At 37.2% G+C, this 15,821-nt stretch overlaps 1 protein-coding gene across 2 annotated transcripts in view; it reads right to left on the bottom strand.

Moving 5' to 3' along the window:
* The window catches only part of ca16b (carbonic anhydrase XVI b), a 146,673-nt gene that overhangs the window by 95,348 nt on the left and 35,504 nt on the right, over positions 1 to 15,821 (bottom strand). For both annotated transcript variants that reach the window (XM_068314951.1, XM_068314950.1), the window contains one exon: positions 14,588 to 14,692. In XM_068314951.1, coding sequence (XP_068171052.1) covers positions 14,588 to 14,692 — 105 coding nt within the window. The remainder of the gene's footprint in view (positions 1 to 14,587; positions 14,693 to 15,821) is intronic.

The following is a 15,821-nucleotide window of genomic DNA, read 5'->3' as shown; positions in this document are numbered from 1 at the left end:
CTTTGTTATTTTTTTACTAATTTAAATAGAATGCTGATTGAGATTAGAAAAAACAAATCTCTTTTTTAACAATAGCCAGGGTAACTGCCAACACGTAAAATGCAAGAAATACAACTTGTTACTCAAAAATCCACAATAAAACAAAAAGCCATTCATACACAGCGGTTTCTCCAAAATCATGCACGTTTCTCAATCACTACATTCTTCATTATGTCAGTTGAGATAATCTAATATTCTATGTTTTTTGTAAATTGTTCCATGCCCATGGTGCATCGTGGGAACATGTCGCTTGTCACAAATTATAAAATGAGATACACTGAAAGTCAGTCACTGAGAAGAGCATCACTGGTAACTGCCAGAGCTACTATACACAGAAAAGTAGAGCGATACGATGGATGTTTACCCAGTATGGCCTTACAGATAAACATGTACTGTACCAGTGCTGTTGTCTGCAACCCACCAAACCATAAAGAATGCAGTGTTGAGTGAGGAATTGCCTTTGTAATTAACAGTAAAGATGAATGGAACACTGAGTCAAGGCTACATAATGTGGATGAGGCTGCATACATGTATATATGTCACTGTAATATAATATACACAAAAAGCAATTTATTAAACAGAAACAGCAGATTTCTAGCTAGTCTTGACACTGAAATTGAAACAAGATTTAGTTTTAAAAGAAAAAGACATTTTCATTTTAAACTGTCTGACTTATGTGCAAAACATTATTTTATCATTTCACACATTACTTGTATAAGGTGGCCTTTTCAACAGATTCATCATCGAAAGTAAAACCTCTATGTATTTAAGCAAGCCCTTGAGAAAACAAAATTATTTTGAGCATTCGTATATTGTTAATTTTCCATTTTAGTATTTTTTTTACAAATTATGTAAATATATTATTAAATATAAATAATATTATTAAATTATTAAATATATAATATTATTATTATGTTTGTCATTGTCAAAAAAAACAAGTGAAGGGCATGCATGATTGGATGCACAGAATGATTAGACTGACAGGCCACTTTTGAAGGAACACAAAAAAAGACCAGAAGCATAAACCTTGTTTCAGAATCAAAAACAGTGACGTTTTTCCATTTAAAGTAATTTAACTGACTAGACCATTTCAGTGCACTGGATCACAAATGGTGATCAAGAAGAAGTTCTTACGAGTCTGAAATCACATCGCAGGAGGGTGAGTCAGAGCAGTTGTAAATGCTTGGCCAAGGAATACTGACCCCTTGACCTACATATTGCTGAGACACAATACCAGGAGAATGATTTGACTGTACAAGAATAAAAGAGGAACAGGAATAAAACAAGAAGCAGGCTGCTAATTTCCTTGGGAGAAACATTTGAAACAGACGTCTCACTTGCCTGACTTTCATGGTATCAGTCTGATGCCATGAAAGTCAGACAAGTGACCATGAAGCAGACCACTGGCAACAGTAAGCAGATAAAGCTTAAGTGTTGCAGCCATACAGTGAATCCTCAAATGCCAGATTGTACATGTTATTTTTAACTTCAATAACAATCTGAAAATTACAAAATGTCACAGTGATCTACCTGAAATTCCCTAATAGAAACTCTTGTCCCCTCTCGTGAGATTGATGAGATTTCTATAGATACAATATATTCAGTATGTTTTTATCAATAATAATGATATTAAGAATACAGCATTTGTATCTGATATTGGTCTTAACATCCTCAGGAATACAGAAATATGCAAACAAAACAAAACCAAAATGGAAGAGAAGTACAGGTAATCTTCAACATACAACACAATTGGTTCCAAGAGGTTGTTTGTAAGGGTTAGGGTAAATTGTTCGTAAATTGTTATTTATTAAATTTCAATCTATTATCACCATTTCAGGTCACTTAAATGTCAATACTACTCTAAATATGAAAGAACTACTCCCTAAGACCAGAAACAATAACAGGACATAAAATCAACACGTAATGAAATAAAATACAGTACAGGTAATTTCGAGTTAAGTCATTCTCAATTATACATCAGTTTTCATAAACAAAATACAAGGTAAAATAATAAACAAGTTTATTTAATTTCACTGACTTCGCGTCTGTCCATCACAAATACTGAGCTCTCAAAATCACTAGAAAACCATTAGAAGCACACAATATCATCTTACCGTAAAATAATTTGAATTAAAAACACAATATATTCAATTTGTAAGTATAGGTCAATATCTACCATTAAGCGTAACTCGTGATCCATGCAGTTGTTTTGAATCCATATTAGTTTACGCACAGTAAACTGTTGTTCCTTATAATTTAATGGTAACACTTTATTTTAAGGTACACCCATTCACCATTAATTAATTACTTATTAACATGCAAATTAGTAACATTTTGGCTCTTAATTAGTCATTATCGAGTACTTATTAATGCCTTGTTCTGCATGGCCTTTTATACAGCCAGTAAGCTATTAAGTAAGAGTCTTCCCTCAATAACCTCAGAATTATTGCTTATTAGTACTAAGTAAGGAAGTTGTATATCAATTACGATCTCAATATCCTTTGCTTAGTATGGACTTAATAAGGTGGTAGTACCCCAAGAATAGTTATTCTCCCTTAATACCACTTAATGAACATAACAAAACACAAAACTACAAATATTAATAGTGTCCAAATAACTCTAAATTAAGTCTTTGTTACTTAGAATATGTTCCCCATACTAAAGTGACATCTTGATCATTACTAATTAACTAAGAAACACTTATTAACCAACACATGTTCCTTAAATTTGCCTCCTTTTCACAATTATTTACTATGTTATAGCACATAACTACTGCAATAAACAAGTGATGGGTTACACCTTTGAAAAATGGATCAATCTTTACAGTAAGTTCCCTCTCATTCAGTGGTAGAATAACAAAGACAGCACAAGTACAAATACCTCATTTATTAAACCACTTCTTCAGGTTTTCCCCAGGCTGACAACAAATACTGCTCAAACAGGTAATGGGGTTTTCCTTAAATTTCAAACGCTGATAAGTGTATCAATGCATGTAAATATATCTACAACATGGTATCAAACAAATAAGCAGGTCATCCTGTATGATAATACAGGTACTCTATTGTTGAAAAACACTGTGCAATATAAAGTACAAAAATACAAAAAAATTAAAACTAAAAAATATAAAACCTGCACAGCTCAACATGACTTGTCAAAGGTTAGAACAAATGTACTGGACTGTACAAACATTGCACTTCCACAGCCTAAACTTGCTCTACAATTACTGCATCAGGTGATTTATTCCCCTGTGCACATATATTTCACTTTTCTAATACAATATAACAGAATTTTAACTGAACAAAGAAGCTCACTAAAGTCTTTCAACCTCGCAGTCCTGCTTCCAAAAAGGCGCAAAGCGAACCACTTTGTAGAGTAATGACTGACACAAGAATCTACTAGTCCGTAGCCGTGCTACTCCGGTATGTTGCTCTCATCCAATCATTGACTGCTACTCTGCCGTCATGTGACATTCTCATCCAATCATCCAAAGGGAGCCACCAGTCACGTTAAAGATCCGGAGAAGGTGGCTATTTGACGTTTCGTTCATAGCTTGGAGAGTGAAGAGGGAAATTCTTGTAACAAAAATGGTAAGTTAAGCGCTAGCCTGTTAATTGAAAGTCTCCCTGAGTTTTGTAGGCACATCATAACACCCGTACCTGGGCCATTTACATAGTTGAAGAGTATTAAACCCTCCCGTTTATCTGCAGTGTCGAGGCTAAATAGCTAATGTAATGTTAAGCTAGCTGAGTGCAGGTGCATAATGCTTTAACTTAGTCCAGAGATGGGGACTTGAGTCACCGTGACTTGGACTCGAGTCGACTCGAGTCGCTATTTTGATTTTCAGAATATAAAATATCAAATTATTATCTACAACTATTTGGTATGAGGGCAGACTGAGAATGGTGTTGTCATGATAGACGGAATAGAATTGGACACTATTAATATTTGTAGTTTTGTTATGTTAATTAAGTGGTATTAAGGGAGAATAACTATTCTTGGGGTACTACCACCTTATTAAGTCCATACTAAGCAAAGGATATTGAGATCGTAATTCATATACAATAACTTCCTTACTTAGTACTAATAAGCAATAATTCTAAGGTTATTGAGGAAAGACTTTTAGTTAATGGCTTACTGGTTGTATAATAAGGCCATGCAGAAAGGCATTAATAAGTCATTAATGATGACTAATTAAGAGCCATTATGTTACTAATTTACATGTTAATAAGAAACTAATTAATGGTGAATAGGTGTACCTTAAAATGAAGTGTTACCAATTTAATACTTGAGGAAGACACATCAAGGAACTCTCCACCAATTTTTTACACGCATCCAACAACAACAGCCAGAGTCAGCTGTTGATGTTGACGCTCCATTGTAAGGTACTGTTGCATGTAGCACAGACTTACCTCCAGAGTGAAGGAAGAGGAGGGGGAGGGGGGAATTATTGTTGGTGAGGGGCAGAGTTGTTATTGGGGAGCTGGTAGCCACTACCACTACCTTCACTAGCCTTTGCTTAATCATCCATGCTAACCAGTAAAGTAGCAAGGTATGAAGCCTGATGCCTTAAGATGCTCACAAAGACATCAGCAAACAACAACAAGACGGGGAGAGTGTTTGAGCTGTGTGAATGCAGCGGTGCTGCTCAGCGGGGTTGGTGGAAGACAAGGGAACTGCAGGACAGGTGGATATCGCAGAGCACGTTTGTATCTCTGAATGCTCGTGCGTCGAACGTTCGTATGTTGAGGACTACCTGTACTCACACACTGATATTCACTGACATACAAGGTGTCCTAATTTACGTACTTCAGTTAGTATGCTCACATGCAGTATTCTACATTTAAGTATACTCATATGTGTAATGTATGAATTTCAACAAGGTAGTGTTGTTTTAAATCTCAAACTGCTGCAGCGCACTAACCAAAAACGACAGCCATAAGATTTTAAAATATCTATCAGCTTAGACTTTGATGTTGTTCTCTGAAACGGTCGCTTCCATGGCTGTGGTTTTCACTGGTTTGATGTGTCGTTGGCCCCTCCCTTTCCCACGACATAACAAGATAATAATCATTGAGAGTGAGAAGTGTCCATCATTCCTGACTTCCTGGGTCATTTTGAGTGTGCCATCCAGGTACTTAGAATACACTACATTTTTACATATTCACTGTAAACATACTTCTACTGTGTGCTCAAATTTGCCAGGTTGAGTATGGAAGTATGCAATGAGAAAGTTTGCGTTGAAAGACAAAAAACCTGCTGTCCAAATCGAAACAGTCCTGATTTTTTTTTTTAAAAGGCACCACTTATGAGCTAAATGGTCACCAAGTAATGTACAATATTTGAATTCAGTGATAAGTGTAGAGCAATAATCATAAGCCATAAGCATTCATATGTCATATGAATAGAAGGCAAAGGAAAATCCAAAGCCAACTCACAGATTGAGAACTTTGACCATCTTCTAATAATCTCCCAATTTAACATTTCATATAAAAGATAAACTGGGAACATAATAATGATAATAATGACAGAGCTGAATGGTGCTGTGCAGCTCGTGTTCAGATGCTGGTGGCTGTATTAGAAAGGTCATCGAGTGGATACATTTAATAGATGCCTTCCTGTTTGTTCCTGATCCCTCTGCAGAGATCACAGCTGTGCACATCGAAGTAGTGTCAGTCCAGCCATTAGTGGAAGACATGGTGGTTGGTCTGATTAAAATGGACAGCAATAGGTCATCTCGACAGAACCTTCTTAGTGGAGGTGTGCATTACCTTCAGCCAAACAACTATAAGTAATTTCAATAGTGGTGTACTGTGAACTAAACAGACATGCATTTACAGTATTTATTCTGGAGGATGATGATAAATTGGGTGTCTGGAGAAGACTCTCTGCAGAGCTAAACATTTCTGTCTGCTGCTTATTCATGTGGTTTCACAGTCATCCTTTGCTTGTATTTTTACAGCTTGAGAGTGGGAGATTGTGTGCATATGTGGATACATGTGCCAGTCAGGAGACACCCTGCGGGAAGAGAGGAAATATTTGACGCAGAGAAGGAGGAAATGTTAAAGTTTTTTAGCCTTGCGTGCACCAAAACTGCTAAATTAGGTCACAAATCACTGGGAAGCACATGCCCACATCCCCAGATGTGTGCTGAGCTAACGGTAAGCAGCCATTCTAAATGCAACCTTAATCCGGTGTGTACTTCCACTTCTTCACCATCCCATAGCATCCACATGCAAACTGACAGCTCAGAAGTTGGATGCAGCCAACATTGGGAAGGACAAATGACTAGGGAAATCAATGGACTGAAGGGAGGAGGGACTTGACATCGAGGGATAGAACATTGATGTTATGGGACAGGTGAATACTGGTCAAGATGGTTTGAATTTAGTTATTTAGAAGTTGGTGTGGGCAGGTATAAAAGTACCGACAATCACATGATATCAATTCAAAACTGAGCTTGGCAATGGTATGGAATGTCACAAAACAGACCATGTATGTGATTATTTTTCCGTCAGATCATTGAAAGGTCAGTAACGTCAAATTCATGTTTTCTGATTTCATGAGGAATAGATATTGAAAACACAAATTTAAAAAAATTAATGAGTATTTGCATTTGGGTTTGGATTATCACACGAGAAACCAAAGATCTGCTTCCACCCCAATAATTCAAGATACTGTACAGATACATTATTCATCACCCCTTGTAGGTATATGAGCTCAAACATTAATGAGTAATGGGACTCCACAAGACAAAAAATGACAGGGCTGAGTGATCTTCCGTCTACCTGATAATGTGAAAATATGAAGTTGAATTTAAATTGATTAACGTAGAAGTTTTATATGCATTACATACAGAGTTTATGGCTTATGTCATATTTATTCTGTCCAATGATAAGTGTGAGTAATAAACCAAATAATGGAGCACATACTCAAGCCATTACAAAAGTCTTATTTATAAATTTTTATTGTTTATTTTATAAGTAAACCAATTTTACCCACCCCATGGGCACCCTTTAGCTACAAAGTCTCACAGTTCAAAAAAATAAAAAAGCTTAAACCACTCTGAGCTATTGCCCTTTCTAAGCTCAGTGCACTCCCTCAGCAACCATTACTCTTCTATGCTGCGGCTATTCTGCAAGCTAAGCAGGGACAACAATAGCTACATATTTTCACAGCAAGTGTTCTTGTAATTTAGAATCCAGACAGGAATCAATAGTTAACAGTGTAATTCAATAAAGTGGAGATAGTAGCAGAGAATAAATGATATTACCAGCATGAAAACTTCAGTGATTTGGAAGTGATGTAGTACTAAATGCTATCAAATGCATCCAAACACAACTCAGCAGTACACTTTATACCTAAGCAACATTTAAACATGTGATTGTATATCAAGCACTGATTAATAATTCATGCAAAGCACTGCACATCAAACATTTTGCAGTATTATTACTGCCTTGCCCCCTACAGTTAAATCCTCACCTCTGGGGCATATGTTCTCATTAAGTAAGCCATCATCACATGTTTAAAAATTTTGCTGAGCTACTCGCTAACTCACTCCTGCTCATCAGTATAACCACATTAGAGACGAAACCTGTGGGCTGGCAATCTCACACTTCCTCAGCAATGCAAATGGAGTATGTCCACATCCATTATATTAAGCCTGACCACAAACTAAACCTAATATGCTTCCACAGGGCAAACTAGCACCATGTGCCACCTGGAATCAAATTAATTAGGTGATACAACAAACCTGATGGTCCAATCCATCAGTCTGCCCTAAACAGGGAAGCAAAAAAGCCTGGTGGTATTTGTCATAACTGCTGATAAAAGGGCCTTAGTATCATGTTTCCTGTAGGCACAAGCCCATCATACTGGTCTCTGAACATGCCGATGTGAGAAGAAAAACAATCAAAACAAAAACAAGATGATTTAGTTAAGGGTTCGGGAATAGATAATTTATTTCCATCCTTAATATATTTACCTCGTCGGGAGAAAGGAAACAGATTGTCAGAAGCCGTGTGCTAAGATGATTTGTGGCTCCATACTTCCAAATTGGTTGCTGCCAATGTGATACATCATGGAGAATTAAGATGCTTCTCCCGAAGCACAGAACTTCGGAACCCATATTGGCACATCTGTCAAGGGCCCACCCGACAGAGACAAATGAACCAATTCTGATACACGAAAGCTGATCCAAACGGCAAGCAATAACCAAGATGAATAATGAGTTTGCTTCAGTCGTGAAAAATTCCTTTTTAATAATTAGTCTTCCTGCAACTTTTTTTTCTAGAAGACGAGTGCAGGTAGAACCACAAGGTGATACAACACAACGGCAAGACTGGAGGAATATAGATGATGTTGTGTTAAGCTCCATCATTACTGAGAATGGCTGTGACTACAAATGCAGGGGTTGCAAGACGGATGAATCTTTTTCTGTACTCCCAGCAGGGGGAAATTAATAAAGTCCAGAACGCACTGCATGTGGCTAGGAGAGGTGGTACAGGAATGTTATAGAATGAGTACAACAACACTTAAAGAGTCCTGGGGGTTCAGAGTATTGTACACAAGCACTGCCATTATTCTAAAAACAAAGGGGGAAAAAGGATATTCTTTATGATGTAAACCACAGATAATTGTAGCACACAACATTGCCTACATAGACATGAGTAGGAGCTGAGACATCAAAACGAGGATGTGCCTGTCAATGGTTAAATGTGATATAATTGACAGCCAATGAATCAACATTCAAGATTTGTCAGGATGCTACTATGGTGCAGATTTCCATAGAAAAAAAGGGATACTGTTGTTTTAAGACTTATAAAACCCTGTATGTATACATTTCTTTTGAGTTGCTCTAAATGATTGATTTAGAATGGATTGTTTTAATGTATATTAAGCTTTTATCCAATGTACAGTATATCTCCTATGCCCTTTGAAACACTGATGGCGCTGGTCTGGGGCTTAGTGTCTTCCAAAGGACACCAAAAGTAATTGTTTCAGTCAACAGTCAAGATTGTATTTAGCAGAAAATATTTACTCACGTTTTCCAACATGAACTTTGGCATAACAGTGATCCCTTGTTTCTCGCGGTTAATGCATTCCAGGACAACCCACAAATAACGAAATTCCGCAATACAGCAACAAACTATTTATTTTGGCAATTTAAACATTTATGAACCCTCCCTATACTGAATTAAATGACCTTCTATCTATATTACCTTTTCCCACAATCTTATCGATTGTTTAAAGCGCTTTTAAGCGTTTCTTTAGTACTGTACATGGAAGTGCGCTGTGTTCCTTGAGTCTCAGGACGCGGCGCACTTATGGATGCTGTCAGCCAATAGAATGCGTGTACGGTATAATTTGACTATCTACTAAAAATCCGCGATGAGGTGAAGCCGGGCATCTTGAAACGTGAAAATGCGAGGGATTACTGTACTATCTTAAACCGATGAAAAAAGAATATGACAAGATGTTAGAACATGTGAAAGAAATTATGTTATCAATTTGGTAAATGTGAAAGAACTTATGCTTTTAATTCAGTATAGAGGCAGTGGGTTCAGCTGAGGACATAGGCTCAAATGTGTACGTGCCCAGACATCTGTCGCCCATGTATTTCCTAGAAAAGTCAACCCATATTGATACAAAGAAAGCTAACCAAGATAACATTGTGGTGAGAAGTTGTGAAACCACATCAAATGTTTTTACTTGTTTTAATGGTAAACTGCTTTAATGGAATTGATGACGTAAACTATGTACTGTTGCTATGCTGATGCTCAATAAAAGACGGACAGAGACAGCAGAACTTTGACAGTTTGGAGGAGCATCTTCCTGCCAAGAGCTCTGCTGTCCCTCGCGAGTCACAAGACAACTTTGACTGGTGTGGGTTTGTTATCGATAAAAATGCAGGTGATGTACCTACTAGGGACATTCTAAATTCCTCTGACAGAATATCAGAGGCAAAACTTTACCAACCGGCAGCCTGGGTGCATGAGTACCTGGATAAAGGGTCAGTGCAAGCTGTGATTGCTCGTTTGAATAGATTTAGTTATGTTTGCTGTTCAAAATGGTCTGATAACAGACAGAACTAAATAGAAATTTCAGAGTCATCTCTGAACCAACATGTATGTATCAGTATATTTAATTGGGTAGTTGAAAGATATTGCACTAATTGAAAGAGTATATATCATCTAATCATTCTGAGATTCATATCACTTACAGACTTCACTGGACTGCATTACATTTGGAAATTCAATTCAATTGTCAATTTGGGCAAAGTCTGATTTTAATCATTGCTTTGTAGTTCTATCTGTATCTATCTAGATACACCGATACATCAATACATCAATATCTATATCGATGGATCGATAATACACTGATTTTACTACCCAAATTTGATTATTTTTAGACAATCAAGAGTAAAACATTTTTTATTTGTTATTAATCAGATCTCTGGTCCCCACTAGACAAACATAAGGCAGAATACTGTATGCTAGGACAGGTATTTATATCTTCATCTCTGTGGAGTATATCCCTCAATCCCTGGGTAGAATTCCCTACATGACAGCATTCCTGCTGTACAGCCATATAGTCAGAATCAGTTGAATTAAAGGCTTCTCTTACGTTCAGGTTTACTGGGAGAAATTCTCCTCTGGATTCATTACCTCCTGGAGTCAGAACATCGTCTGTCGGGCACCATGACAACATCGCTCTTTTCCCACAAGCTTTTAGAAGGAGGGGTCAAGCAACACATGACATACTTCAGTGCCCTCACAAGCATCCAGACGACTTAAGGTTGCATGAATCACACTATTTATCTTGCTAAAACCAACTAAAAAATTTTTTTGAAATCAACTCATTAAGTCTGCTCTGAAACCTTGGGTATTTGTTTGAACAACTGTGTCTGAAATACATTGATAATGTATGTAAATTAAGTAGACCAAGTGTACAAAAGCAGAATAATGTAAGATTGACATCTTTATACTAACAGTCGGCAACCTAATCAGTGCAGTTTTATAAAACATGGTTTTAACAAATAAAATTAGATCTGTAGAGAGGCTATACAACATGCAGCTACAGAAAGTGTGAGCAACAATACAAGTGAGAGTTAATTCAAAACATAACAAACAGCCCAAGCAATCAAGAACAGTGAGCTACCTAATCTTGTTTTGTATCCTCTAAAGTACTAATTAAGTTGGATCGACATGGCAATTGATTGAAAAAGACACTTCATTCACTTCATTATAAGAGACATGAGTGGAAAGATTTCTAATGATGACAGGCAACTTCTGTGATGTGGAATAAACAATCACAGTGAGACGAAATATAACCCACATGTATTATGTGATAGCAGGCTCTTCTGCTGAATGCAGCAGCTTGTCAGGGTGACGGTGCAGTTAACACAAACATCCATGACAGATGGATGAAAAGCAAGTTGGAGCTGTACACAGATCTTTGGGTATGTTACTAACGTGGTAAGTAACTGAGACTTATTAATACCTTTTTTTTACATTTGTGGATGTACTAGCATCACATCCCCTAATCAACGTGAGCCACAGGACTGTGCTAATGAATGTTTCTTTTATATTTTAGCCAAATTGTGAACTTTCAAAACATGAATATTTCATTAGTGTAATTAATTCAGATCAGTGTTAAGTGACATACAAGTTCATTCAGGGAGTTGACAAACTATAACAGCGTGATTATAACATTGAGGGTAGACAAGTGTCTTGGGGGCAATAATCCGTACTTTCCTACATCTAAGACATTATTCTTTGCTACGTTTCTGTTTGATTTTTTTTAATTCTGCACATCATTAAAGGGGATTAAGCATAATACCTCTGCAAAAGCATATTAAGGTAGTCCAACTGTTGTGTGGTAATTAAACTAGAACAATAAATCAACTAGAGCTCAATCAACAGCAAACTAATTCTGGCCAAACTACCAGTAAAGGTAGAGGAACAAACAGAGAAGATGTGAAAACCTCCAGAGATACAAAAAGGGGGAAATGATGCATAGCTGTGCTCCTGTGGGAGTCTTATAAGGAGTGTGGTATCATCCCTCTTATGAAAAATGCCTCCACACAAGTGTGTATGCACACATATATATGTGCACACACACATGAACATTCACGTACGCACATGCGCGCACACACACACAGTCCATACCTTAAATAACTTTTAATCAAATTGCAGAGTGTAGGTTCCGAGGCAACTTACATCCAGGTTTATAACCAAAGCACACAGGGCCTTGCCGTGTCAGCAAATGGCTGCTCTGGAACAGAGCCCTTTCACTCTTAAGAGTACTAAACTACTGTGCAAAATCAAGGGAGGCTTAGCATTCTTTAATTTTCATGAAACTTTATTTTGATGTTGATAAAAATGCTAATTTCTTAATGAAAAATTTCAGACCAATATTTCACATAATGAAATATTTGACACTGTACAAACTCAGGCATGGATGTGGGACGTTAATTTTCAAACTTTTTTTTTTTTTTTTAGTTTATTCAAAATTAAGAATTTAACAAAGTTGTTCCTGCTCCAGTTTCTGAGACTTACATTTTTTTCTGCATTCCTTAAACAGCTCTGTAGACTGAGGGATACACAGTGAAGGGTGAGCAAGTGTGAAGAAATGAGGGATGTATGCACCTAAATATATTATGTCTCTTTTCTAGCTCACAGTCTATTTTGTAGCCTTACCTTTTAACTTCAAGCTAACCTTACTATGTGTACTTTTTTCCACTCACTTGCACAGAGCAAATGTCCTTAACAACCATTTAGCTGCTACAGCACGCTTGTCCGTCCCCATTCACCGCCTAAGCCACTAATTACCTTTCCAATGCAATGGACATTTCTCTGTTCGCTCAATGCTTCCCTTTATCTCAGAGCAATCACCCAGCTGTCCTCACCAGTACAAATAGATGGCTTCACAGGCCTAAAGTGAATGCCCACATCACCCCATCAGCTGGTTTGTGACCTGGGCTTTGTACATGCTTTGCATGCCCTTCCTATACAGTATATGCCCTTCCTATATAAAACTAAAATACCTATTTATAAAAAGAGATATGGTCTCCCAATAACCAACCAGTCTCTTAAGAAGCATGTCTTTACACACATAAAAATACACAAAAAATATTCTAAAAGTAGCAGTGCCAAACAAGTAGAATCATTCTGAGAGCTGTGATTCATACCCCGAATAGAGGAGCCAAGTTAGACAATGGCCTGGTGGAGTTTCTAACTATGGAAAATATACATTGATGAATATTACAGACAGCTACTGGCTTTTTGAAATATTTTAATGAGATGCCCTCAATTAAAAGCGCACACCTCCCTTCTTTATGTAATCAGAGCTGTTCAATGGACAAAAACGGATTGCATTATGTGCAACACTGAATGCAAGGCAGTTTTGTAAAAAAAATGTATGTTTATAGAAAATATTCAGAACCAAATAACATCTCCCCCTCATATAAACCTCGCTAAATATTTAACTATCACATCATCCACAAAGGAATTTATAAAGCATTGACTTTTTAAAGGAACCAATATTTAATTCTCTGCATAAGTGGGAAGAAAAAGTAGTTTACTGCCTCAATGCTGCAGGTTGGATGCGGCATTGAGTGTATTTAAAATGATTATTTCAGTTATGCCAAAAACCTTTCACAAAGAGAATCTACTCAGATACATACAAAAAAATATGTTTTACCAAATTACGTATGAAAACCACTTGTTTAAAGCTTTTAACACTAAGCTGGTGAAACACCTCAGTGAACACAGCTTTCTGAATGCATTTATAAGTAACAACAAATGCTATTTAATAGTAGAATTGGTCAAACTATCTTCATAATGGTACAGCTTTACATACGACATTAAAAAAAACATACTGGAATGTCAGTTTTTTCAGACATTTTGCTGCCCCATAGCACATAACACATTTTACTATCAAAGTATATTAAAGCATAAAATATACATGATGTAATGCAATAATGCAGTAATAATAAAGCAAAAACAACATCTGTGAAAACCAAACGAGGCAGAAATATTGTGGGACAGAACAGATATGCAGTGTTTTGACAACCTGAGATGAGTGTGACACATCTGCCACAATGAGGAGATTTGAAAAGCTGCTTGCAGCCGTTCGCAGCTTCCTCTTAGAAGAAAATCAACCAAAAACATCGTCAAATTAAGGAAATGGCCTGCAGTCTGATCTCTTTATCCTCAAAGTAAAGGATGAGGTCATCCACTGCCTGACAGGGAAGGTAATTTATAGTTTTAGCCATGTCATTTTGTAGATTACAAAGCTCTACCTGATGCATGTGTAAAGTGTTACGTCACTGAAGCTTTTATGTTCAATTCCATACCTGTTTTACTGCCACAACATCGGCAGGCTATCTAAAAATTGCAAAGTGAGATACATAATACAATCATTGATTTGTTAAGATCAAATTTTGAGAAAAGGATGGTGTAGAGAAGCCACGGTCACTATGGCCTTATGTGTGACGTCTGTAAAAAGGATTGGGTTGGTTTCCTCTTGTGGCTGGTGTACAACCCACCTGAATAGGACCAATACGGTTCAGCAGCTGCCCTCCTCTCCCTCATTACACCTGTGCTCCCATGGTGCCGGTCTTCCCTGTGGTGAAGTTGGCCACCCAATGTAACTGTGAGGAGCAGATAAGTGGGTAGGAAAATTAGTCAGTGAAACAATTATTCAACATTCTCTTAAAACCTATTCATGCACACTCAAAATATATGATCTTCATAGTATGTTTGATGATAACCCAGTTCACAAATAAATATACACCATGGGCGGCCCATGATAATAACCAATATAGAAAAATGTTCACTTGACCCTGATCTGTGTACACAAGAAAACAAAAACAAAAACAAATGCTCAACACTGCCAGGACAGAAAATGGCAAATTTCAAGCACGAGGGAAGAATATTCTATAAGGAATATAATGCAAGCAGCGGTGATGACATCACCTGACATTTACTGTAGACATCACTGTAGACAGAAAAACTAGGTATCTACAGTTATCTGCAGTTGGAAAAAAAAAAGACGTTTAAAGTGTAGAAAATATGTTTTGCTACTTATCTCTATATGTCTTGACAAGACCTGCAACATTAACCGCAACATTAACTTTTTTTTTATCCTCATAAACCAATAAATCAATGAAAACAAACGCAGGAGCAACATTGGTGACCACATGTACCACAAACCCCTTGCTTCAGCCCGGGTGCAATCATTTGACACAATGCCTTGATTGGTGGCAATTATCATCACAGCCAGGAATCTGCACCAGGCAGGAGGACCTTCTCCTCCAGCTCCTGTGATGCTTCTTGCTCTCCTACAGATATAATCAATCAAAATGTTTACAGCGGCAGCTGGCTTGAAAGAAAAAAATAGGCTGAATGGTCAATATGTTTGGAAAAATGCCAGCTTCCCTGCAAAGTTCATATATGAAGGCTCGTTTGGGTATGATGCAAACGGCATATGTTGCCAGGAATGAAGACAATCAATGAGTGCACAAATCTCTCACTCTTCTTGGGGCAAATTGCCTGAGAGAAACAACACATTGTCAAAAGAATTACACTGAAAGCTAGAGGCAGGAATTGTCCCTGAGCACATACACTATGGTGCAGTCCAAGATTTGCAGCAATCAAACTCAGTGGGGAAAATCAACTCTCACAACAGATGCAGCCTGTGCCTGCACCGAAGGATGTTGAACTGAAGCCTTGTCAATCAGATGCATGAGACAAACAACACAGTTCTGTGTTGCTTGAAGC

The sequence above is a fragment of the Antennarius striatus genome, chromosome 5 (genome assembly GCF_040054535.1).
Source record: "Antennarius striatus isolate MH-2024 chromosome 5, ASM4005453v1, whole genome shotgun sequence".
Classification (NCBI taxonomy): Eukaryota; Metazoa; Chordata; class Actinopteri; order Lophiiformes; family Antennariidae; genus Antennarius; species Antennarius striatus.
This window is presented reverse-complemented; position numbering and strand designations above follow the sequence as displayed.